Source organism: Daphnia magna, linkage group LG7, assembly GCF_020631705.1.
Source record: "Daphnia magna isolate NIES linkage group LG7, ASM2063170v1.1, whole genome shotgun sequence".
Classification (NCBI taxonomy): Eukaryota; Metazoa; Arthropoda; class Branchiopoda; order Diplostraca; family Daphniidae; genus Daphnia; species Daphnia magna.
The window spans coordinates 4,752,118-4,776,322 of NC_059188.1; the positions used below are offsets into that span (position 1 = coordinate 4,752,118).

The 24,205-nt window shown below is 42.6% G+C and overlaps 1 protein-coding gene, 1 long non-coding RNA gene, 23 other non-coding genes and 2 pseudogenes across 26 annotated transcripts; all 27 read left to right on the forward strand.

Annotated features, from left to right (window-relative positions):
- The first annotated feature begins 1,556 nt into the window (after nt 1-1,556).
- Nucleotides 1,557-1,640, forward strand: Trnal-cag. Its single transcript has one exon. It is a non-coding gene; the product is annotated as a tRNA-Leu (tRNA).
- Nucleotides 1,641-1,735: 95 nt separating this feature from the next.
- Trnas-aga lies at nt 1,736-1,817 on the forward strand. Its single transcript has one exon. It is a non-coding gene; the product is annotated as a tRNA-Ser (tRNA).
- A 702-nt stretch (nt 1,818-2,519) lies between these two features.
- On the forward strand, nt 2,520-2,625 carry LOC123474838. The gene has a single exon (XR_006649961.1). It is a non-coding gene; the product is annotated as a U6 spliceosomal RNA (small nuclear RNA).
- A 71-nt stretch (nt 2,626-2,696) lies between these two features.
- Trnat-ugu lies at nt 2,697-2,779 on the forward strand. The gene is given in 2 exon segments: nt 2,697-2,732; nt 2,744-2,779. It is a non-coding gene; the product is annotated as a tRNA-Thr (tRNA).
- Nucleotides 2,780-2,892: 113 nt separating this feature from the next.
- On the forward strand, nt 2,893-2,976 carry Trnal-cag. Its single transcript has one exon. It is a non-coding gene; the product is annotated as a tRNA-Leu (tRNA).
- Nucleotides 2,977-3,071: 95 nt separating this feature from the next.
- Nucleotides 3,072-3,153, forward strand: Trnas-aga. Its single transcript has one exon. It is a non-coding gene; the product is annotated as a tRNA-Ser (tRNA).
- A 1,317-nt stretch (nt 3,154-4,470) lies between these two features.
- Nucleotides 4,471-4,576, forward strand: LOC123474836. Its single transcript, XR_006649959.1, has one exon. It is a non-coding gene; the product is annotated as a U6 spliceosomal RNA (small nuclear RNA).
- A 71-nt stretch (nt 4,577-4,647) lies between these two features.
- Trnat-ugu lies at nt 4,648-4,730 on the forward strand. Its single transcript is given in 2 exon segments — nt 4,648-4,683; nt 4,695-4,730. It is a non-coding gene; the product is annotated as a tRNA-Thr (tRNA).
- Nucleotides 4,731-4,843: 113 nt separating this feature from the next.
- On the forward strand, nt 4,844-4,927 carry Trnal-cag. Its single transcript has one exon. It is a non-coding gene; the product is annotated as a tRNA-Leu (tRNA).
- A 95-nt stretch (nt 4,928-5,022) lies between these two features.
- Trnas-aga lies at nt 5,023-5,104 on the forward strand. Its single transcript has one exon. It is a non-coding gene; the product is annotated as a tRNA-Ser (tRNA).
- Nucleotides 5,105-5,803: 699 nt separating this feature from the next.
- LOC123474841 lies at nt 5,804-5,909 on the forward strand. The gene has a single exon (XR_006649964.1). It is a non-coding gene; the product is annotated as a U6 spliceosomal RNA (small nuclear RNA).
- A 71-nt stretch (nt 5,910-5,980) lies between these two features.
- Trnat-ugu lies at nt 5,981-6,063 on the forward strand. The gene is given in 2 exon segments: nt 5,981-6,016; nt 6,028-6,063. It is a non-coding gene; the product is annotated as a tRNA-Thr (tRNA).
- Nucleotides 6,064-6,176: 113 nt separating this feature from the next.
- Nucleotides 6,177-6,260, forward strand: Trnal-cag. The gene has a single exon. It is a non-coding gene; the product is annotated as a tRNA-Leu (tRNA).
- Nucleotides 6,261-6,355: 95 nt separating this feature from the next.
- On the forward strand, nt 6,356-6,437 carry Trnas-aga. The gene has a single exon. It is a non-coding gene; the product is annotated as a tRNA-Ser (tRNA).
- A 174-nt stretch (nt 6,438-6,611) lies between these two features.
- Nucleotides 6,612-6,698, forward strand: Trnay-gua. The gene is given in 2 exon segments: nt 6,612-6,648; nt 6,663-6,698. It is a non-coding gene; the product is annotated as a tRNA-Tyr (tRNA).
- A 1,131-nt stretch (nt 6,699-7,829) lies between these two features.
- Nucleotides 7,830-11,526, forward strand: LOC123474463 (the record flags this gene model as incomplete). The annotated part of the gene is given in 4 exon segments (XM_045176677.1): nt 7,830-8,409; nt 8,412-9,611; nt 9,670-11,240; nt 11,356-11,526. Coding segments are annotated over 4 exon segments (3,522 nt in total), but the record flags the coding sequence as incomplete, so codon positions are not given.
- Nucleotides 11,527-11,613: 87 nt separating this feature from the next.
- LOC123474843 lies at nt 11,614-11,710 on the forward strand (annotated as a pseudogene).
- Nucleotides 11,711-11,781: 71 nt separating this feature from the next.
- Nucleotides 11,782-11,864, forward strand: Trnat-ugu. Its single transcript is given in 2 exon segments — nt 11,782-11,817; nt 11,829-11,864. It is a non-coding gene; the product is annotated as a tRNA-Thr (tRNA).
- Nucleotides 11,865-11,977: 113 nt separating this feature from the next.
- On the forward strand, nt 11,978-12,061 carry Trnal-cag. The gene has a single exon. It is a non-coding gene; the product is annotated as a tRNA-Leu (tRNA).
- Nucleotides 12,062-12,156: 95 nt separating this feature from the next.
- On the forward strand, nt 12,157-12,238 carry Trnas-aga. The gene has a single exon. It is a non-coding gene; the product is annotated as a tRNA-Ser (tRNA).
- A 699-nt stretch (nt 12,239-12,937) lies between these two features.
- Nucleotides 12,938-13,043, forward strand: LOC123474807. The gene has a single exon (XR_006649930.1). It is a non-coding gene; the product is annotated as a U6 spliceosomal RNA (small nuclear RNA).
- A 71-nt stretch (nt 13,044-13,114) lies between these two features.
- On the forward strand, nt 13,115-13,197 carry Trnat-ugu. The gene is given in 2 exon segments: nt 13,115-13,150; nt 13,162-13,197. It is a non-coding gene; the product is annotated as a tRNA-Thr (tRNA).
- Nucleotides 13,198-13,310: 113 nt separating this feature from the next.
- Nucleotides 13,311-13,394, forward strand: Trnal-cag. The gene has a single exon. It is a non-coding gene; the product is annotated as a tRNA-Leu (tRNA).
- A 95-nt stretch (nt 13,395-13,489) lies between these two features.
- Nucleotides 13,490-13,571, forward strand: Trnas-aga. Its single transcript has one exon. It is a non-coding gene; the product is annotated as a tRNA-Ser (tRNA).
- A 371-nt stretch (nt 13,572-13,942) lies between these two features.
- On the forward strand, nt 13,943-14,934 carry LOC123474108. Of its 2 annotated transcripts, XR_006648759.1 has the most exons (5): nt 13,943-14,186; nt 14,247-14,338; nt 14,400-14,513; nt 14,576-14,692; nt 14,753-14,934. It is a non-coding gene; the product is annotated as an uncharacterized LOC123474108 (long non-coding RNA). The 2 variants fall into 2 exon arrangements; XR_006648758.1 differs by having other exon boundaries at nt 14,400-14,692.
- A 237-nt stretch (nt 14,935-15,171) lies between these two features.
- LOC123474833 lies at nt 15,172-15,277 on the forward strand. The gene has a single exon (XR_006649956.1). It is a non-coding gene; the product is annotated as a U6 spliceosomal RNA (small nuclear RNA).
- A 129-nt stretch (nt 15,278-15,406) lies between these two features.
- On the forward strand, nt 15,407-20,748 carry LOC116933360 (annotated as a pseudogene).
- The last annotated feature ends 3,457 nt before the right edge of the window (nt 20,749-24,205 follow it).

The window sequence follows — 24,205 nt, forward strand, 5'->3', positions numbered from 1 at the left end:
GATGTCTTGTGTAGCAGCGAATGACTGTGATCGTTTTGGAAGGCGTGTCTCTTGGTCCAGAACTTGCTCTTGTATCGTTCTCAGATGGATCTTGTTGACTTCCATCGTTGTTTTTAGACCTTCAATCTGAGCATTTAGGTCCAAGTTAACCTCGTTGATCTTCTGATCCATTTCACGTAGACTCTGACGTGAATCTTTCACCAAGTTGGTGTTAGCGGCGATTTCTGATGACGTCTTTTCCGCGCTGTCAATGAGTTTGCTCAGGTGCTCACCCATGCCTTTCAGCGCCTTGCTTAACGTTTCCGTAGCCGACGTGGTGCTCGCTTCCATCTGGATTCTTGCACGTTCCATCTTGACTTCCAGTTCCAGTATCTGTTTCTGGATGCACAGATCACGCTGGCTGGGTTGACCAAGGGAAACATTTGACGCCGAACGGGTAGACCTCTTCTGTGAGAGCGTGGTGCTAACTGTGACGTCTGACGCTGTCGTACCAATAGAGCTGGCTGAGTGACGTGACGACGTGGCATACCTAATGGCGAAGTTGAGGATTTCCACGTGGTCGGTGTCGAATTGTACCTCCCATTTTTCACATGCTTGACGTTGTGGATCCGTAATATCGGGTAAGCTCTCCATATACGTGTGGTGAAGATCTTTGACGTCTTCGTAAATACGAATTAATTCGTCTCGCCATGCTGCAACTTGCAACTTCTTGAGTCTGATGGCTCCCATCTTGTGATCTGCCACTGCTTTTCTGAGCTGATTCGTTAACTTCGTGTGGGCCGCCTTTCTTCTCCCACGTTTCTGCTTGAGATCGTTGTCTGGGAGGAGGGGGCCTTCATTCTTCATTGCTTCTGGTTTCATTTTGTCTTCTATAGAGATATTGCCGCCCGACTCAATACTCTCGGCTTTTGCTACGGCTTCACTCATGACGTAGAAACGTTCAAAGACAAGGAAGTAGTCACACATAAACGGATGTCGATGATTCACGTAGATACAGCGACGATACAGTCAGATACGTAAAGGCGTGGTAGACCGGGTTTTGCCTTCAGGATGGCGTGGACGTGTGTCAAAGTCTTACAAAGGGGAATACCCGACAATTTTACTGAATCTAACAAGTTTTACTAGGGATAACAAGAGAAATGCACGTGTTCGTTGAATCCCGGGTTTCGGCACCATTTGTTACAAACGCTCACGCGCATTGGAGACGTTGTAGCAGAGATGAGATGAGGAGGATGAAAAAATAATGACAATGAAATATGACTTGAGGGATCGAACACTTTATTTCTTTGTAGATGTGGTGGGGGAGACAATTTTACCGACGTGGTAGAGAGAGAGAGAGACTAGGGGTACCTTTTACTTCGATACTGGATTTTACACTCAACCAAAAAGGGGGCAAGGGCTTCTTAACGTTAACATAAATTTAAAGGGCCCTTGCCACCTACAATCTTGCCCGTGAGGGCAGCACCGTAGGTGACAATACGCGTAGCCACAAAATCATGATCACAATGTAAGTGAAATACAGGGGACCACTCCCCAAAATTATTCAAAGGCATTCAGAAAGGATGGCCGAGCGGTCCAAGGCGCTGCGTTCAGGTCGCAGTCCAGTTCTCTGGGCGAGGGTTCGAATCCCTCTTCTGACACACACGTAAAAGATTTATATCAAAACCAATTGAAGTAGATCAGTTGTTAATGAGTTATAGCGGGTTTTCATCAATTGTTCTGACATTAACTAACAGCAGATGTGGCCGAGTGGTTAAGGCGACTGACTAGAAATCAGTTTCTCTTCGGGAGCGTAGGTTCGAATCCTACCATCTGCGTTGCGGTGGGTAGCGCGCGTAACGATAAGAAAACTAGGAAATTGCGCTGCTTACTATTACAGTTACTATACGTGAGAATTGAATGAGATTTTTGTTAATACTTACTGAAGTTTGCTCAGTTGTCACGCACACCATTTCTATTGATAGTACTCAACTGAATCTAAAGATTCATGTCTCTTCGATAGCTCAGTTGGTAGAGCGGTGGACTGTAGCATTGTACAAAGATATCCATAGGTCACTGGTTCAACTCCGGTTCGAAGGACTGTACACTTGATTTCTTTTCTGTTTGTTTTTTGTCTCTGTTCGTTGCAATGCTTTCAAACAAATCTGGCCTTTTACACCACGTACAAATTCCCCACCGTGATGGTGCACCAGAATGAGAAACGTGCTCGCTGGTAAAAAAAAAGAGAGCATAGATTCACGATTGTTATACGCCATGGATTGAGCAGAAGTTCCTGGACGTTAGCTGCACTAATTCAATACATCGTTGAATACTCTTTCGTCAAGTCGGCCCAAGAGCACTGCGCATGGGGGACACACAAAAGCAAATATCTGAATATAGTTCATTTTAGGAAATCTGACAGCTGACTGACTATCACTATTGAATAGATCATTTCCACGTACAAACAACGTTAAGCTGCAGCAACGGATTGGACTTGAAAAATAAGAGGTACAAAAGCTTTGGTCGGCATTATTGTTACTGTATTCCACACGGAATACATATACTAAAATTGGAACGATACAGAGAAGATTAGCATGGGCCCTGCGCAAGGATGACACGCAAAATCGGGAAGCGTTCCACATTTTTGGCCATGTTTATTAAGTAAACCAAAACCCGTCTAATACGGATAGCTATGTCTTTGCGAGCTGATCCTATCAGGCTTCTTAGCTCAGTGGCAGAGCACTAGTCTTGTATACACCTGACTAACTAGGGATCATGAGTTCAATTCTCATAGAGGGCACTGTGCACTGAAGACATTTATATAATTGTTAACATACGCGTTGCCACAAAATCATGATCACAATGTAAGTGAAATACAGGGGACCACTCCCCAAAATTATTCAAAGGCATTCAGTTAGGATGGCCGAGCGGTCTAAGGCGCTGCGTTCAGGTCGCAGTCCAGTTCTCTGGGTGAGGGTTCGAATCCCTCTTCTGACACACACGTAAAAGATTTATATCAAAACCACTTGAAGTAGATCAGCTGTTAATGAGTTATAGCGGGTTTTCATCAATTGTTCTGACATTAACTCACAGCAGATGTGGCCGAGTGGTTAAGGCGACTGACTAGAAATCAGTTTCCCTTCGGGAGCGTAGGTTCGAATTCTATCATCTGCGTTGCGGTTGGTAGCGCGAGTAACGATAAGAAAACTAGGAAATTGCGCTGCTTACTATTACAGTTACTATACGTGAGAATTGAATGAGATTTTTGTTAATACTTACTGAAGTTTGCTCAGTTGTCACGCACACCATTTCTATTGGTAGTACTCAACTGAATCTAAATATTCATGTCCCTTCGATAGCTCAGTTGGTAGAGCGGTGGACTGTAGCATTGTACAAAGATATCCATAGGTCACTGGATCAACTCCGGTTCGAAGGACTGTACACTTGATTTCTTTTCTGTTTGTTTTTTGTCTCTGTTCGTTGCAATGCTTTCAAACAAATCTGGCTTTTTACACCACGTACAAATTCCCCACCGTGATGGTGAACAGAATGAGAAACGTGCTCGCTGGTAAAAAAGAGAGCATAGATTCACGATTGTTATACGCCAAGGATTGAGCATAAGTTCATGGACGTTAGCTGCACTAATTCAATACATCGTTGAATACTCTTTCGTCAAGTCGGCCCAAGAGCACTGCGCATGGGGGACACACAAAAGCAAATATCTGAATATAGTTCATTTTAGGAAATCTGACAGCTGACTGACTATCACTATTCAATAGATCATTACCACGTACAAACAACGTTAACAACGATAAGAAAACTAGGAAATTGCGCTGCTTACTATTACAGTTACTATACGTGAGAATTGAATGAGATTTTTGTTAATACTTACTGAAGTTTGCTCAGTTGTCACGCACACCATTTCTGTTAATAGTACTCAACTTAGATCATGTCCCTAGTGCATGTCCCTTCGATAGCTCAGTTGGTAGAGCGGTGGACTGTAGCATTGTACAAAGATATCAATAGGTCACTGGTTCAACTCCGGTTCGAAGGACTGTACACTTGATTTCTTTTCTTTTTGTTTTTTGTCTCTGTTCGTTGCAATGCTTTCAAACAAATCTGGCTTTTTACACCACGTACAAATTCCCCACCGTGATGGTGCACCAGAATGAGAAACGTGCTCGCTGGTAAAAAAGAGAGCATAGATTCACGATTGTTATACGCCATGGATTGAGCAGAAGTTCCTGGACGTTAGCTGCACTAATTCAATACATCGTTGAATACTCTTTCGTCAAGTCGGCCCAAGAGCACTGCGCATGGGGGACACACAAAAGCAAATATCTGAATATATTTCATTTTAGGAAATCTGACAGCAGACTGACTATCACTATTCCATAGATCATTTCCACGTACAAACAACGTTAAGCTGCAGCAACGGATTGGACTTGAAAAATAAGAGGTACAAAAGCTTTGGTCGGCATTATTGTTACTGTATTCCACATGGAATACATATACTAAAATTGGAACGATACAGAGAAGATTAGCATGGCCCCTGCGCAAGGATGACACGCAAAATCGTGAAGCGTTCCACATTTTTGGCCATGTTCATTAAGTAAACCAAAACCCGTCTAATACGGATAGCTATGTCTTTGCGAGTTGATCCTATCAGGCTTCTTAGCTCAGTGGCAGAGCACTAGTCTTGTATACACCTGACTAACTAGGGATCATGAGTTCAATTCTCATAGAGGGCACAGTGCACTGAAGACATTTATATAATTGTTAACATACGCGTAGCTACAAAATCATGATCACAATGTAAGTGAAATACAGGGGACCACTCCCCAAAACTATTCAAAGGCATTCAGTCAGGATGGCCGAGCGGTCCAAGGCGCTGCGTTCAGGTCGCAGTCCAGTTCTCTGGGCGAGGGTTCGAATCCCTATTCTGACACACACGTAAAAGATTTATATCAAAACCAATTGAAGTAGATCAGCTGTTAATGAGTTATAGCGGGTTTTCATCAATTGTTCTGACATTAACTAACAGCAGATGTGGCCGAGTGGTTAAGGCGACTGACTAGAAATCAGTTTCCCTTCGGGAGCGTAGGTTCGAATCCTACCATCTGCGTTACGGTGGGTAGCGCGCGTATCGATAAGAAAACTAGGAAATTGCGCTGCTTACTATTACAGTTACTATACGTGAGAATTAAATGAGATTATTGTTAATACTTACTGAAGTTTGCTCAGTTGTCACGCACACCATTTCTATTGCTAGTACTCAACTGAATCTAAAGATTCATGTCCCTTCGATAGCTCAGTTGGTAGAGCGGTGGACTGTAGCATTGTACAAAGATATCCATAGGTCACTGGTTCAACTCCGGTTCGAAGGACTGTACACTTGATTTCTTTTCTGTTTGTTTTTTGTCTCTGTTCGTTGCAATGCTTTCAAACAAATCTGGCTTTTTACACCACGTACAAATTCCCCACCGTGATGGTGCACCAGAATGAGAAACGTGCTCGCTGGTAAAAAAGAGAGCATAGATTCACGATTGTTATACGCCATGGATTGAGCAGAAGTTCCTGGACGTTAGCTGCACTAATTCAATACATCGTTGAATACTCTTTCGTCAAGTCGGCCCAAGAGCACTGCGCATGGGGGACACACAAAAGCAAATATCTGAATATAGTTCATTTTAGGAAATCTGACAGCTGACTGACTATCACTATTCAATAGATCATTTCCACGTACAAACAACGTTAAGCTGCAGCAACGGATTGGACTTGAAAAATAAGAGGTACAAAAGCTTTGGTCGGCATTATTGTTACTGTATTCCACACGGAATACATATACTAAAATTGGAACGATACAGAGAAGATTAACATGGCCCCTGCGCAAGGATGACACGCAAAATCGTGAAGCGTTCCACATTCTTGGCCATGTTCATTAAGTAAACCAAAACCCGTCTAATACGGATAGCTATGTCTTTGCGAGTTGATCCTATCAGCCTTCTTAGCTCAGTGGCAGAGCACTAGTCTTGTATACACCTGGCTAACTAGGGGTCATGAGTTCAATTCTCATAGAGGGCACAGTGCACTGAAGATATTTATATAATTGTTAACATACGCGTAGCCACAAAATCATGATCACAATCTAAGTGAAATACAGGGGACCACTCCCCAAAATTATTCAAAGGCATTCAGTCAGGATGGCCGAGTGGTCCAAGGCGCTGCGTTCAGGTCGCAGTCCAGTTCTCTGGGAGAGGGTTCGAATCCCTCTTCTGACACACACGTAAAAGATTTATATCAAAACCAATTGAAGTAGATCAGCTGTTAATGAGTTATAGCGGGTTTTCATCAATTGTTCTGACATTTACTAATAGCAGATGTGGCCGAGTGGTTAAGGCGACTGACTAGAAATCAGTTTCCCTTCGGGAGCGTAGGTTCGAATCCTACCATCTGCGTTGCGGTGGGTAGCGCGCGAACGATAAGAAAACTAGGAAATTGCGCTGCTTACTATTACAGTTACTATACGTGAGAATTGAATGAGATTTTTGTTAATACTTACTGAAGTTTGCTCAGTTGTCACGCACACCATTTCTATTGCTAGTACTCAACGGAATCTAAAGATTCATGTCCCTTCGATAGCTCAGTTGGTAGAGCGGTGGACTGTAACATTGTACAAAGATATCCATAGGTCACTGGTTCAACTCCGGTTCGAAGGACTGTACACTTGATTTCTTTTCTGTTTGTTTTTTGTCTCTGTTCGTTGCAATGCTTTCAAACAAATCTGGCTTTTTACACCACGTACAAATTCCCCACCGTGATGGTGCACCAGAATGAGAAACGTGCTCGCTGGTAAAAAAGAGAGCATAGATTCACGATTGTTATACGCCATGGATTGAGCAGAAGTTCCTGGACGTTAGCTGCACTAATTCAATACATCGTTGAATACTCTTTCGTCAAGTCGGCCCAAGAGCACTGCGCATGGGGGACACACAAAAGAAAATATCTGAATATAGTTCATTTTTGGAAATCTGACAGCTGACTGACTATCACTATTCAATAGATCATTTCCACGTACAAACAACGTTAAGCTGCAGCAACGGATTGGACTTGAAAAATAAGAGGTACAAAAGCTTTGGTCGGCATTATTGTTACTGTATTCCACACGGAATACATATACTATGTTGTGCACCGGCACAATGACATCTGGCAACATCGAAAGAGAAGAGGATGAGAAAGGAGAGCAGCAGACGACGGGAGTGGAGAGTAAAAAACCTCAAGAAGAATCACGTTTTCTCTCGTTCTGATTGATATAATTTCTCCCTGTCGTGTTCACGTTCCGTGAAATACAAAACTGTTTCTCGTTCTACCGTCTATTTCGTTCACTGTGACGCGAGTAGTTCACATTTTGGTGCCGAAACCCGGGATAAACGCTAGTGAAGGAAGCCGACAACGACTCAGCAGCACGTGCTTCTTTCGGTAAGTCTCTCGTTCGGCAAGCACTTAATTTACGTATCCGAATTTCTGACAAATATGCCCAACACACCTACCCGAGTGATTATTGTTGCCCGATTAAGTCTTTATTACCAAAAGCACTCGAAATCAATTGTTTTTTTTTATGTCCCTCTCACCTGATAGAGCGATCCTAGCCGTATCTAACTGTATCGCACCTCGAACATCGAACATCGAACACCGCACATCGAACACCGAACATCGAATACCGAACATCGAACACCGAACACCGAACATCGAACATCGAACACCCAGAACCGAACATCGACCTACGAACCCCCGACAAATAACATCAAAAGGGTATTTAATTTCTATCATGTCTCTCTCGTTCACAAACTAATCCGGCTCTTATAGGAGCACATTGCCTTGCCTCGCCACATTATCCGACCAATCAAGCTATCGAAGCAATGGAGGAAGACGAAAATGACTTGGCGAACGACAAGCATGTGCTATTTGCTCAACGCACAGTAGCCAAGAGATTTCACACGAAACTCATCACCCGTATTGGCAACTTTCTGAACGAGAAGCCGAAGGCCGACGATGTAAGGAGTAACATATCCGAACTCGAAGCTGCCCTGAGAAGAGTAGTAGCGCTCCATACGCGCTACGCCAGCCGGCCAACTTTATCAGAGGAGGAAACGGCAGCTGCAATCACATGGCTCGACAACGTTCAAGATTCCAACGGGAGCTGTCTAAACCGAATGAAGTCGTACCTCTCCTCCCTGGACCAAAATTCAGCCCGGAAGGGAAAGAATACATCCGGTCAATGGAGTGTAAGCCAGCATAGAAGCCGCGCAGATGAAGGCACAACACCGGACCTAAGCATACGCTCACATCAGCCACCGCTCGATGTAAATCTCAATCTAGAAGCTCAATTGCAACAAGCCAAGCAAGATCACGAGCGCACACTCGCCGAGATTAAAAAAGAGGAGAAGAAAACCTAAGCCAAATTCAAGCGGCAATCAATCAGCGGGATGGCGTCTGTCCAGAAAATCTTCGACAACCACCCCATCCATTCGCCTCTACGCCTATAACATCAGCGGTTACAACGCAAGTCAACCAGCAGCCAAGAAGGTTCCTACAGTTCGATACAACCACGCCTCACAGAGAGCAACAGTCGCCATCAGCGCAGTACACGCATCCATCTTCAGGGCCATCCAACTATCCGCCACCAGCTCATTGGCCAAAAATAGCGATTTCAAGATTTAATGGCGATTGCCGCCGCTGGCCGGCTTTCGCCCAGGTGATGAGAGCAACTATAGAGGAAACTACACTACCAGACCTTTACAAAGTGCTAGCTTTGCGCGAGAACCTTACTGAAGACATCCAGAAGAGAATGGCGAATCTTTTCAACGGCTCTTACACTTATGCTCAAGCCTGGAGCGAGCTAAAGGACAAATATGGTGTGCCCGCATTGATTATTCAAGCCCACATCCAGCACTTGCAAATGGTCCAATCATTCCGTAACGGCGATTTCAAGTCCCTCGCCGACCTAGCCTCTCTCGTCCGGGATGCAGTATCTAGCGTAGCCGGAGACCCAAGCATGAACGAATTCACGCACTCAACGGTCGTCAACCAGCTCGCCACTAAGTTGCCTTTCAATTTGCAACAGGACTGGGGACGTTATGCTTACAATCTACGTCCAAAGGTCTCTTCCTTAGCCGACTTTGACCGCTGGATTGACGCCATTGTAGGAGCGGAAGAGTTGCGCGGCGCCAAACTCAACAATTACGTAACACCGAAGCAAAACCCGCCACCGCGCCCTGCACTACCTTTCCCGCCAACAATTCTAAAAAATTCCGTCGCGTTCAAGATTCCAAATTCCGTCGAAAGCCCATCCGAGAGACCCAATCGAGCAGACAACCAATGGCCTGCATGTCCAGCTTGCAGCGATAACCCTGGCCATCGTCTCGAAGCATGCAGCATATTCCGAAAAATGTTGCCGTCTCAGCGAGCAGCCCTTTGCGGAGAAAATAACCACTGTTTCAAGTGCTTGCTTCCCGGACACTATGGGCGATCCTGCAGGAACACCGACGTGGCGTGTAATGCCTGCCCCGGCAAGCACCACTCTCTCATTCATGGAGCCGAACGCGTTTTTCCTGGAAAGCCTCAGCGAAAAGGTAAAGCAACTCTCCAGATTTTATTCACATCGCGTCGGCGAAATTCTCCGGCATTCAGAACCAGAACAATGGAGATTCATATCCGGATCAAAAAATCCCGCCGACGACTGCACGAGAGGAATGTCCCCCTCCAAGCTAGAATCTTTTTCTCAATGGTTAGGTGGACCAGCATTTCTGACGGAACCTTTGTCTCTCGAATCAGGACAGGCCGAGCTACTACCACTCGGAACTAACGACACCGAGTGGTGCCCAAAAAGAACAGTCGGCCACGTAAATGTAGAACCAATCCCGTCCCAGCAATCAGCGCCTATTAACGAAATAATTCGCCACCACGAAACTCTCAACGACTTGAAACGCAGCGTAGCCCAGCTACATCGCCCCGCCGAAGACAAAACGCCACTCCGTGCCGATGAGTTAGACCAAGCGCTTACTTTATGTCTGTCAGCAGCATGTCGCGAAGCATACCCTCAAGAATATGCCGCCATATTCGCCGGAAAGAACGTAAAAAATACCTCTCCTTTACGAAAATTGAATCCGTTTATCGACAAGAATGGGCTCCTCCGAGCCGAAGGCCGCCTCAAACACGCTGAAATCTCCCCCGAGGCTCGCAATCCCGTAATTCTAGGACTTAATCACCACCTAACCACCCTCATTATAGCCGACGCCCATCAGAAGGTACACCATTCAGGTGTAGAATGGACTTTAAGTGAGCTACGATGGAAATACTGGGTGCCCCGTGGTCGACGCCAAATCCGAAAAATGCTGTACAAATGCCGCGAATGTCGCCTGTCTCGCTCCCGTCCAAAACCGCCCATTATGGCAAGCCTGCCAAAAGAACGTCTTCAAGCATTCTTACCAGCATTTACAAATGTAGGACTAGATTTCTTCGGCCCACTTTATGTTGTCATCGGGAGAAAAACGGACAAAAGATATGGTCTAATAATCACTTGTCTCGCAACACGAGCTGTTCATCTAGAGGTAGTCTGGTCACTAACAAGCGACGCTTTCATCAACGCCCTTCGCCGTTTCATAAGCGTCCGTGGAAAACCCGCCTCCATATTCAGCGACAACGGGACCAACTTAGTAGCAGGAGAAAAGGAATTAAGAGAAGGAATCGACAAACTCAATTCAGAAAAGGTCACTACGCACGCGGCCGAGCTAAACATCAAATGGAATTTTTCGCCACCGTCTGGACCGCATTTTGGTGGAGTTTGGGAGCGGATGGTGCAATCCAGTAAGCGAGCACTCCGCGCAGTCCTCCAAGATCAGTCAGTCACCGATGAAGTACTTCAAACTGTGTTCAGCGAAGTCATGTCCTTGTTGAACGGCCGTCCACTCACCAACGTCCATATGGACCCCCGCGAACCAGAAGCTCTCACGCCCAACCACTTTATTCTCGGTCGTCACGAGCCCCACATTCCACCAACCATCACAGACGACTCGCACAAACTTACTCGCCGCCGCTGGATGCAAACGCAATTCATCGTAGACCAGTATTGGGCCAGATGGATGCGCGAGTACGTTCCAAATTTAATCGAGAGCCAAAAATGGTTCCGTCCGACAAAGCGCCTCGAAGTCGGAGACGAAGTCATCATAATCGATGAAAACAATCGGCGCGGAGAATGGCCAGTTGGTGTAGTGATAAAAACCCTCCCCGACAATCAAGGCGTCGTCCGAAAGGCCGTTGTTAAAACCAAAACCGGTGAATACTTACGCCCTGTAATTAAACTTTGTGTCATTTCAGAAAGTAATCCGCAACCGGAATAATCGATCCATCGTGGTGGCCGGAGTGTTGTGCACCGGCACAATGACATCTGGCAACATCGAAAGAGAAGAGGATGAGAAAGGAGAGCAGCAGACGACGGGAGTGGAGAGTAAAAAACCTCAAGAAGAATCACGTTTTCTCTCGTTCTGATTGATATAATTTCTCCCTGTCGTGTTCACGTTCCGTGAAATACAAAACTGTTTCTCGTTCTACCGTCTATTTCGTTCACTGTGACGCGAGTAGTTCACATACTAAAATTGGAACGATACAGAGAAGATTAGCATGGCCCCTGCGCAAGGATGACACGCAAAATCGTGAAGCGTTCCACATTTTTGGCCATGTTCATTAAGTAAACCAAAACCCGTCTAATACGGATAGCTATTTCTTTGCGAGTTGATCCTATCAGCCTTCTTAGCTCAGTGGCAGAGCACTAGTCTTGTAAACACCTGGCTAACTAGGGGTCATGAGTTCAATTCTCATAGAGGGCACAGTGCACTGAAGACATTTATATAATTGTTAACATACGCGTAGCCACAAAATCATGATCACAATGTAAATGAAATACAGGGGACCACTTCCCAAAATTATTCAAGGGCATTCAGTCAGGATGGCCGAGCGGTCCAAGGCGCTGCGTTCAGGTCGCAGTCCAGTTCTCTGGGCGAGGGTTCGAATCCCTCTTCTGACACACACGTAAAAGATTTATATCAAAACCAATTGAAGTAGATCAGCTGTTAATGAGTTATAGCGGGTTTTCATCAATTGTTCTGACCTTAACTAACAGCAGATGTGGCCGAGTGGTTAAGGCGACTGACTAGAAATCAGTTTCCCTTCGGGAGCGTAGGTTCGAATCCTACCATCTGCGTTGCGGTGGGTAGCGCGCGTAACGATAAGAAAACTAGGAAATTGCGCTGCTTACTATTACAGTTACTATACGTGAGAATTGAATGAGATTTTTGTTAATACTTACTGAAGTTTGCTCAGTTGTCACGCACACCATTTCTATTGTTAGTACTCAACTGAATCTAAAGATTCATGTCCCTTCGATAGCTCAGTTGGTAGAGCGGTGGACTGTAGCATCGTACAAAGAAATCCATAGGTCACTGGTTCAACTCCAGTTCGAAGGACTGTACATTTGACTTCTTTTCTGTTTGTTTTTTGTCTCTGTTCGTTGCAATGCTTTCAAACAAATCTGGCTTTTCACACCACGTACAAATTCCCCACCGTGATGGTGCACCAGAATGAGAAACGTGCTCGCTGGTAAAAAAGAGAGCATAGATTCACGATTGTTATACGCCATGGATTGAGCAGAAGTTCCTGGACGTTAGCTGCACTAATTCAATACATCGTTGAATACTCTTTCGTCAAGTCGGCCCAAGAGCACTGCGCATGGGGGACACACAAAAGCAAATTTCTGAATATAGTTCATTTTAGGAAATCTGACAGCTGACTGACTATCACTATTCAATAGATCATTTCCACGTACAAACAACGTTAAGCTGCAGCAACGGATTGGACTTGAAAAATAAGAGGTACAAAAGCTTTGGTCGGCATTATTGTTACTGTATTCCACACGGAATACATATAATAAAATTGGAACGATACAGAGAAGATTAGCATGGCCCCTGCGCAAGGATGACACGCAAAATCGTGAAGCGTTCCACATTTTTGGCCATGTTCATTAAGTAAACCAAAACCCGTCTAATACGGATAGCTATGTCTTTGCGAGTTGATCCTATCAGCCTTCTTAGCTCAGTGGCAGAGCACTACTCTTGTATACACCTGGCTAACTAGGGGTCATGAGTTCAATTCTCATAGAGGGCACAGTGCACTGAAGACATTTATATAATTGTTAACATACGCGTAGCCACAAAATCATTATCACAATGTAAGTGAAATACAGGGGACCACTCCCCAAAATTATTCAAAGGCATTCAGTCAGGCTGGCCGAGCGGTCCAAGGCGCTGCGTTCAGGTCGCAGTCCAGTTCTCTGGTCGAGGGTTCGAATCCCTCTTCTGACACACACGTAAAAGATTTATATCAAAACCAATTGAAGTAGATCAGCTGTTAATGAGTTATAGCGGGTTTTCATCAATTGTTCTGACATTAACTAACAGCAGATGTGGCCGAGTGGTTAAGGCTACTGACTAGAAATCAGTTTCCCTTCGGGAGCGTAGGTTCGAATCCTACCATCTGCGTTGCGGTGGGTAGCGCGCGTAACGATAAGAAAACTAGGAAATTGCGCTGCTTACTATTACAGTTACTATACGTGAAAATTGAATGAGATTTTTGTTAATACTTACTGAAGTTTGCTCAGTTGTCACGCACACCATTTCTATTGCTAGTACTCAACTGAATCTAAAGATTCATGTCCCTTCGATAGCTCAGTTGGTAGAGCGGTGGACTGTAGCATTGTACAAAGATATCCATAGGTCACTGGTTCAACTCCGGTTCGAAGGACTGTACACTTGATTTCTTTTCTGTTTGTTTTTTGTCTCTGTTCGTTGCAATGCTTTGAAACAAATCTGGCTTTTTACACCACGTACAAATTCCCCACTGGAGCCGCGATTTAGACGTTATGCTTTATCTAATCAAACGAGACGTACGACATGTATGGCCATCTATAAAAGACGCTTGTTGCTCGATACTTTCTGTGGCGCCACTTGTTTTTTCGGAAACTGTTTAACCCTCATTCCCCCTCCCCCTTTGATTAAGTGACGTCTGTGAGCCTTAATGGCGGTTCAGTCAGTTTAGATTTTGGCTCACCCTTTGTGACTTTGATTTTGACCGACTTCTCCTCCACGATTCGCTTGGTAACTTGTCTTAAAACTATGTGACTGGGTTCTTGAAATTATAAATTTGTATTTGTGTAGAATACCTACAGTATCCTACCCACTTGACTGATTTGAGTGTATGACGTAAGCGGGCACATGCCCGACTTGACCTGGATTTGTTTCCCTTTGTGGTAATTTTAATTCTAATGTGTGCGTTTATATGTTTCCTGACCCGGCTGTATTTCTATGTAGGGATTTCTGTTAGTAAGTGATTGGCCCAGTGTGTCTCATAGTTGGGACTCACTATTAGTCGACCTGACAGCTTCACCCCAATCACTTAGTAGCTCGTATGACTTGACAGGGTTGGTGAGTGACTTTAATGTGTGTCGATTAAGATTGCATGGATTTTATTGTATGTCTTGACTTAGAGATCCCTGATTTCTTGGATGTGAATTGACTCCTGCCTGTGGCAGAATTTGACTTGATCGGTCACCCTGAGTGACCCCTGTGCATGATATCTCACCCAAGCCTGTATTTCATCTCAGGTATTGGTTTCGCAAACCCATATTTTCTTCATTTAGTGTTAACTGTAAATATTTGTTTAGGATTGGTGAATATAGTTTCGATTTATGCAAAAGAGTGATCGCATTTACAGTCCACTCTCACTATCGCGCTATCACCCACCGTGATGGTGCACCAGAATGAGAAACGTGCTCGCTGGTAAAAAAGAGAGCATAGATTCACGATTGTTATACGCCATGGATTGAGCAGAAGTTCCTGGACGTTAGCTGCACTAATTCAATACATCGTTGAATACTCTTTCGTCAAGTCGGCCCAAGAGCACTGCGCATGGGGGACACACAAAAGCAAATATCTGAATATAGTTCATTTTAGGAAATCTGACAGCTGACTGACTATCACTATTCAATAGATCATTTCCACGTACAAACAACGTTAAGCTGCAGCAACGGATTGGACTTGAAAAATAAGAGGTACAAAAGCTTTGGTCGGCATTATTGTTACTGTATTCCACACGGAATACATATACTAAAATTGGAACGATACAGAGAAGATTAGCATGGCCCCTGCGCAAGGATGACACGCAAAATCGTGAAGCGTTCCACATTTTTGGCCATGTTCATTAAATAAACCAAAACCCGTCTAATACGGATAGCTATGTCTTTGCGAGTTGATCCTATCAGCCTTCTTAGCTCAGTGGCAGAGCACTACTATTGTATACACCTGGCTAACTAGGGGTCATGAGTTCAATTCTCATAGAGGGCACAGTGCACTGAAGACATTTATATAATTGTTAACATACGCGTAGCCACAAAATCATGATCACAATGTAAGTGAAATACAGGGGACCACTCCCTAAAATTATTTAAAGGCATTCAGTCATGATGGCCGAGTGGTCCAAGACGCTCAGTTCGACTTACTATCTACCACTCTGGATGTCGATCGTGCCCAGCCAAAAAAGACAGCTGGCCATTATGTGGTGATCGGGAAGATGTATGTTATCTGGACAACTCTTGCTACCCAGACGGGGAGGTCAATCCGCATAATCCGTGCCAGAGCTGTAGTTTGGATCATCCCCAATCCTGGAGCATTAATCCCAACAACTTACCCCCTGTCGTCTCTAATCGGCTGAAAACGACAGCCTACGATGGCCAGGTGTTAGAGTACTTCATCCATGCTGTAGATCAAGATCCGCTGCATTTTGGATTGATCGATCCGCTTTCCGACGCCCAAGTGACGCCGGAAGGAATTTTCCGCTGGAAGGCCGTCTCAAATGCGCTGTCTCCATTCAATCACGAGACTTTTGCACTCACCGTTTCCGACCAATGTAATCATCCTGTTCATTTCCATCTACACGTCGATGTACTACCCTGTCCGTGCCTAAACGGAGGTACGTGCCGTAATCCGCCAGACGATTTCATCACGTCCAATCAGATCGATCCGACGTACCGCTGCCATTGCAGAGAGGGGTTCACAGGCCCAGATTGTGGCATTCGGATCGATTTCTGCGACCCTAACCCCTGCCGTGATGGATTATGCTTGAACGAAGTCGATGGCTATGTCTGCGACTGTTTCCCAGGCTTTAAAGGCATCCATTGCGATCAAAAGGATGAATCCTTAATCGAGAATGCTCTCTCTCCAATCATGATAACTAAGCACAACGATACTTTTTCCAAACAAGGTGAATTAAATTCTATGAAAAATCCGCATTTCAATGTTAAACTATCTTTTCGCGACATTTTTTCAGACGGTTGTACGGTTCCTTGTCAAAATGGAGGGACTTGTATGAGGCGGAATCGTTGCCAATGTCCCGAAGGTTTTGTAGGTAGACAATGCCAGTGGACTGCGCCAACGTGTCATCCAAGCTGCCTTAATGGCGGACACTGCAGCTGCCGGAAAGTTTGCGCATGCAAAAAGGCTGGACTGGTTCTCGTTGTGAAACTGGTAATGTTAATATCTTGGGAAAAGTCTAACTTTTTATCATTTTAATGGCATTATTCTTTCTTGAAGCGATTTGTGGGCAGCCTTGTTTGAATGGAGGTGTTTGCTCAGCTCCTGGCAAATGCACATGTCCAGATGAATATCATGGATCCAGATGTCAAAAAGGTGATTATAGTCTTTGCTTTATGGAGGAAACGCCGATTTAATTTAAAATATTTCATGTAGCTATATGCAAACCAAAATGTCGAAGAGGTGGTAAATGCATTGGACCGGGAATATGTCTCTGTCGGGCAGGTTTCGGTGGATCAAACTGCGAACTGCGTCTGTCATCAGCTGGGAAAAGAAATTGGAAGAAAGCAAACTCTGTCGGTAAAGCCAAGACCATTTTCCTGGAAACTTGAAAGAATGAAAAACATAATTATTGTATCTTAACAATTCACTCGATCTTACTTCGTAATCGGCTCTTAAATTTTCTTCTTTGAACCCAACCAATACCGAGTCGTTAACGTATTTAACTTGCCGTCACGTCAATTTTACACAATGGTTATTGTGTGTGTAGCTGGGACTTGGCCGAATGTTGTAGCCCACTTTGCTCACTGCCATCTGTACAGTAATTTTTTTTTATCTTTTTTTGTATTATTTTTTTTTTTTTTGCATTACGAAATGGAGGATCAAACATTGTCGCGACTTACATCACAATACAATAACTATTTTATTTCTAGATTTAGCCTTCGCAGTACGAATAATAAGAATAGTTTGATTTTACTTGAGAGCCCTCAATTGCCGTTTTTATTTTTCTGGGTGCCTGTTCATCGCTGAAAATGTTTCATTCCTAGTCGATTGCAGACGAATGGGGTCGCAAGGAAAGAGTCGTGGGGATGACACATGGCTTCACTTTCGTGTTATTTTCATAAAACTTAGGTTTGAAAAATATGAATAATATAATAATATGGTACGTATTTTTTATTTATATTTTTTTTTTTGCATGGTGGATTGATTTGATAGATCTTTCTTCTTTTTCCTTGTTAAGCTTGATCTAATGTCAGACTGTGTGAGGCTGAAAGGCAGTCTTACAGAAATGGATTTGAGATTATCAATGAGAAAAATGTGTTATTATCCTATGTAGCATGAATAGGGACTTGGTTACTTTACACAAAACTGGAAGGGCCATTGCATTACTTCCTCATCCATCTTGGCAATTGGTTTGGTAAAGCGGTAATTTTAATAAAATATGATATGCCAATAATCATTTATTTCATTCACAACTTTTTGTTTTTGCACAACAATGAAGATCAATGCCAGGGAATTTTAGCAATTAACCTGCATTTTCAAGATGTCTTGAATTCCTCCCACATAATTGGTTAAACGAGTGAAAATGGCCACTTTCTCACTCGGAAGTTTTCCGTCACTGGTTTTCAGAAGGAAGATAGTGATTCCAATCTGAGTGTTGTTGCTTATTATTGGACCACCCTCATCCCCCTGAAATGAATCAAACAGCACACAGGTTAGATAGTTCATAAATCAACTTATAAAAAATATAAATACCCATTTATTCAGGTTTCCTGTAATATTTTTTGTTCATAGATAACATTCTGAAGGAAAGTACAATTAAACCTTACCTTTCAAACACTCCAGCCTTCAGTTCTTTCAGCACAGAGGTGATATACGAGACGCGGCACCCAATTTCAATCGAAAGTCGTTATGCAATTTCCGAAACTTCTCCTTCAAATAAGCCATCTGTATCGCAACCATATTCCATATCCTCTCTTCCCTGTTGCGTGGCCAAATGCGTAATATTTTAGGGTAAGTAAATATAGTAGACTAGAGAATATTGTAGCAGTATTGACCAATCACATAGCAAAATGGTAATTATTGTTTATATTGATCAGAATTAATCTGGTCTAGCATCAGACCCGTAATTGGGAAAATAGATTTTTTTTCCTCAGCTGAAAATACATTGAACCAGGAAGTGTAGAAGCCATAGCTGATCCACAGCTAAACAAACACTGTAGCCAGTATACTCATGCCATTGTACCCTTGCCAGTGCTGAATAGCAGGGTAATTTCGAACAAGCTTTCACGTTTTCCAGCTGCACTTTTGTCTGCTGTAATGCTAAAACCGGAAGACCGCCGTTATTATTTTAAACCTTTAACTTCCTTTATTAGTATTATATACAGGTGTTTGTGCTTTGATTCAACCTGATTATGTGAAAGAGTTGCTTTCTTTGAAAATGACAAAAAGTTTTATTGAGTACTTATATACGGTATATCTCTTTTTCATTTTCCAGGAACCATTTATCTTTCGACAATTTCTTCAATGTGCCGTACTACCTTGCAAGCTTGATCTGCAGACTGCAGTCTCATCTCCTTGATTCAGGTTAGTAAGAAAATTCATGTAGGAAGGGATGTATTGGATGTAGTCACTTGTATTGGAGTTTGAGACCCAGTTCCAAAATACCAATATGTCGCATCTGGGAATCCTAATCTTGTCCACATTGTTCCTCCGTAATCCTATTAAACCTCTCTCGCAAATCACACTTTTGTTTTATCCAGTTTAACTGATGTCAGCCATCCAACTACTAATAACAAACAATGTAATTAATTTTACTTTTACTTTTAGAGTGAGCCGATTAAATGGCGAAGGAAACAGCTGGCCTGGCTTGGTCTCAATCTCTCACAAATACTCAAAAGGATTAAGAATCCCGCAATAGTTCTGGCAGGCGTTAGCTTTTCGCCATCAAGCCTGTAATCTTACCGGTAGATGGTATGAACATGTTTCTTTTCAAATGAAATAGAAGAAAAACGTTTCATTCTGCATAGTGCTAAAGCAGGTATGCGACTGTCAGGTAGGTAGTTGTTTTCAGTTGTCATGTACACATGGTTGCACCTATATTGTTTACATTTTGATACGCATATTCTAACAGCGGCAACATGCTATACCTACTGCTAGTGTTATCCGTTTTCGTTATTGGATTGCTCTTTTGGCTTTGGCGGTGGGAATGCTCTTCATTCGTAAGACAAATCGACCGAATTCCTGGACCGCCCAAAGTTCCGTTCTTCGGGAACGTGTTTGCGATTCCCCGAGATGGCTCAGGTAAATAAAATGTTTATCGAACCTTTTAAGGGCTAGTCAGATTAAAGGAAAGGCACAGCCCACTATAACGTTCCCCAGTTGGTTTACGATACCTTTAAATCAGTCAAGTCTTTCTCGCACGCCATGGCGGAATAAACAGGTACACAAGATCTTTAATAGAGTCGAAGGAAGGAAAAGAAAAACTGTTGTCAGAGAATGCTTAAGGGTGGACTTCAGGCAGCTTTCTTCCAGACAGAAAAACCAGAACCCTCCGTTTCAAAACAACTAATCTTTTCTAAATTTATCCATGTACTTTCTTTTGTCTTCAGAATTTCTTCATACCTTGCATGTAAAATGGATCAGGAAGTACGGCCGCATCTACCGGACGTGGAAAGGTACAAGTGCTATTGTTTCGATTTCTTCCCCACAACATGTCGAGGTTTAAAACACAGTCCTTAAATTGTACTTTAACGATCACTTCATTTTGTATTTTCAAATTTAGCGCCTTCTCACTAGCCAGAAAAACATTGACAAGAGCAGCTATTATGCTTTTCTTGAGCCTTGGCTGGGAAATGGCTTGCTATTGTCATCAGGTAATGTACTCCCTCTATTGGTTAGCCAATTTCAATTAATAGTACCATGGAATTATTTTAAAGGTGAAAAATGGAAAAAGATAGGCGTTTGGTGACGCCGGCCTTTCACTTTCAGATCCTTGGTGATTTCTTTGATGTCTTTAATCGAAACGCTGTCATCTTAATCGATCAAATCGTCAATCGGCTGGTAGACAACAAGGAAATGGACATTTTCCCATTGATTTCACGCTGCACATTGGATATCATCTCAGGTAACTATCTAATAACTTGATGTAGATAAAATCAAGGGTTTGCTGGAATTAGTGTCTTCAGATACGGCTGTTAAAATACGTTTCCGCTCCTTCCTTACGGTTAGCGTTTGTCAATCCGGAGAGAATGACTCTAATTTAGCAGAGGAAAAAGTAAGCATTATTTTGCGCTTGTAGTAAAATTGAAGTCGCAAACACTGCTTTGTTTTAGTAAATGCATTTGAAAAAGAATTAAGTTCTTTCGTATTATCATAGACAACGAAGTGGAAGACCGCTAACGCCTATATCCCCCTGTAGCGATGCGCGTGACATGCCGCATGGTGGCGCTGAGTCCGCTAAGATAATAATTTTGGGTTTCCCTACTGATCCAATGCTTCACACACCGTAATTTTTAAAGAAATCATGCACGGTATCACTTTGGTATGCACATGTAAATTAAGCACAAAAATTCGGCATATCGTGTGAATTATTTCATATTTTTAGTGGTTGGGTAACCTACGTTCATAAAATGTTTTATTTTTCCCCATTTCCCGAGACAATTTTTATTTTTTTTTCGAATTTTCGAGACAGGGAAAATGGGGAAAAATAAAACATTTTATGAACGTAGGTTACCACATACATGGAAATTCCATTTTACTATTGACGCCCGTCATCGACCGATAAAAGAGACTCACGGTATCATAATGAAACCAGCAAACGGAATGCCCCTTTTAATAACTTTGCGATAATAAAAAGCGTTGCAGTACATCTTGTTTCAACAAATAAAATAAAGCTTTTTTGTTATGTTCGACACTTAAATAAATTTAGTTCTAATAATTATGGTGTATAATGCTTTCGGGACTGGGACTGGCGAACTGCTCAGTGCTCACCGCTTTTTCGAGATTTTGCTGCCTCGTTCCTCGTTTCAAACGAGGAACGACCCATTGGACCCACCCATTGGGCTCGGGGCCGAGCCCTACCGAACCCTAGTCGTTTGTGATATGATGGGCTGAAATTGAATGATTTGGCATCGACGTAAAAAGGACTTATGCTCATATATTCCTATAGGGCAGGCAGGCCATACCGCCATAGACAACAACCACATGAAACGTGACGGTCATTTCGGCAAGGACGTGCGTGTGAATGTTCTCCTAGTTGTCTGTACACCATGTCCGTTATAGTTGAAGATCAAAGTTTTGGTGTGACATGTGTTACTTGGAAATGTGATATGAGTTGCAAAACTGGTTTATTCGAAAAAGTGAACTTAAAGTTGAATAGAATTCCAAGCCACACATCTTACTTAGAAATCTTCTGGTTTAATCACGGAGATCGATGGGGTGCTCATTCGCTTGCTGAACATCCTATTTCATTTTGTCTGAAGGAGTTCCATGAAGGGGAAATGAAAAGTAGTCAACTTCCGTTAAAACAAGTTCCAAAAAGAGATGCTATTCCCTTTTATTACCGCCAACCTCACGCCGTTTGGGTCACTGTCGACGTAGATCACTTCAAAGAAACCTCGAAAGTCTTCCTGAGTAAAGAATGCAACGATTTGGACGACCATGTTGCAGCCATTTGGAAATCGATAAAAGTATCCTTTACACCTACTTCGAGAAAGTTTTCATTCAAGTTTTTTCTTCATTTTAATAATTTCGGCATTAGTGAAGTGAAAGCCGGCAATATTTTAACAGACTACTTTTTTCTTCAACAAACAAACTGTGATGTTCATTTTCGTTTCCCGTTGGGAAAGAAGATCGGTGGTCACATTTCCATTATTGCAGCTACTAGCCCTGTTTTTGCGGCCATGTTCAGGCATAACATGAAAGAATCAAAGACTGGTGAAGTCGTCATCAAAGACATCGAAAGAGACATTTTCTATGAGTTGCTTCACTACATTTACTCGGGTCGGACATCCGTGGCGATGACTGAAGCCATTGCCCAATCATTGATAGCAGCAGCTGAAAAGTACAATATTCCTGATCTGAAAAATGAATGTGCAGGTTTTCTATTGGCACGAGTGACGGATTCCACAGCTCAGATAATCTTTGAGGTAGCCGATCGATATCACATCCAGGAGCTGAAGGAGGAGTGTATTCAAATTCTCATGTCACGCATTGAAATAAAGAATGTCATTCCGTTGATTATCTGGGCGAATAAGAAACATGCACATAAAGTTAAAGGAGCAGGACTTCATTTCATAAAGAAAAATTTCCAAGCCGTTTGTCAATCTAAAGACTACGAAAACATGATGTTCCAGTTTCCTGATCTCTGTTTGGAAGCAACAAGGTGCACGTACCGTTGATGCCTTTCAAAATCACCCTAAGCTTATTTCCTCATCAAGATGCCGAAAAAGTATTAATTTTTCTAATTAAACGATTCCAAACCGTTCTGTATCATTCGGCAATTATTTTTAATGGTTTCTTTCGATTCTTAAATTTAGGTTTTATCGGGGAAGTCGATTGTCTCCAGTTTCCTCCATTTGTATTTCGTTTCTTTTTCTCAAATGTTGTTGCACTGTAATGAAGAAAATAATTTTAAATCACCAAGTTTTCCGTTTTGCTCTTAAGCCTTTAGTTCTTACTTAACAAAGAAAACCAAAAACGTAAATGTCTTTTGGAACCAACCTTAGTAATCCGCCAAAATTGAAAATGGAATTTTGTTGCTTGGCTTAAGACGACAATCATGTTAAGTACGAAGAGTCCAAGAAAAATGTCTCCTATTAATGTTTAGAAAGACGATTTCACTTGGCACGTTGCGTACATCATTTTTTCGGCTGACGGCGCGTATGTTTGTCGCATCGGATTCAACGTTTTGTTAAGGTGGCCAATCAAATTGAGAGAAGTGAATAAAAATGATTTTTAAAACTTAAAATGTTGTTTCTAATGTGAAAATTTATACGGACATTTGATGCAGATCCCATTAGATCTAATGATTTGATTCTGGACTTGTGAAACGGTAGCAAGTACATTGATACGTTCGCCATTTTTATTCTGCGGACAACGAATGCAGACGCTGGTGATTATCCTTCTGAATGGTCTGCCAGTTCAACGTTATTACGAGAATTAACCTCTTGTTTTTTTAGTCTTGCAAAGACTTAAAAAAAAGTCAGGTATGAGATTTTAATTTTTATTATTGGATTTTTTTATTGGAAAACTGTAAGGAGTAGACTTCGACTACCTTATGCCAATCCGCGAATTAATTCACGTGAAAAATCCACATGGTTTTTTAAAATTTTATTTGAACAGTAAATGCAATTCGCATCCGCTAATTTAAACAAAAATTCCGTTTCTCGACTTTTCCGATAACACTTAGAGTACGTTAACATTTTCAGGTAATCGGACTTTATCATTTGGAGTTCATCATCGAAGTTAAACGCAAAAAAAAAAAGTAAAATCTCATACCCGACATGTTTTTACTGGAAATTGATGAGATGAGATTCACGTTTTTTATTTGATTTTTCTATTATGACCGTATAGCATGGCAAACACGTGAAAATCTACATGGTTTTTCAGAAATACAGTTTTAACAGTTTCGAATCGCGTTTCATATGCTAATTTAAGCAAAAACTCCGTTTCAAAAATAAATAAAATATTTTCGGTAGGGGCCGCATAGTGTGACTTGACTAGCAGCAATCGAGTTCCATCGTGGTGTGTATGTAGTAATCGTCACAGGAGTAGTCGGAAACATCGGGTATCCCCCACCCGAGGTT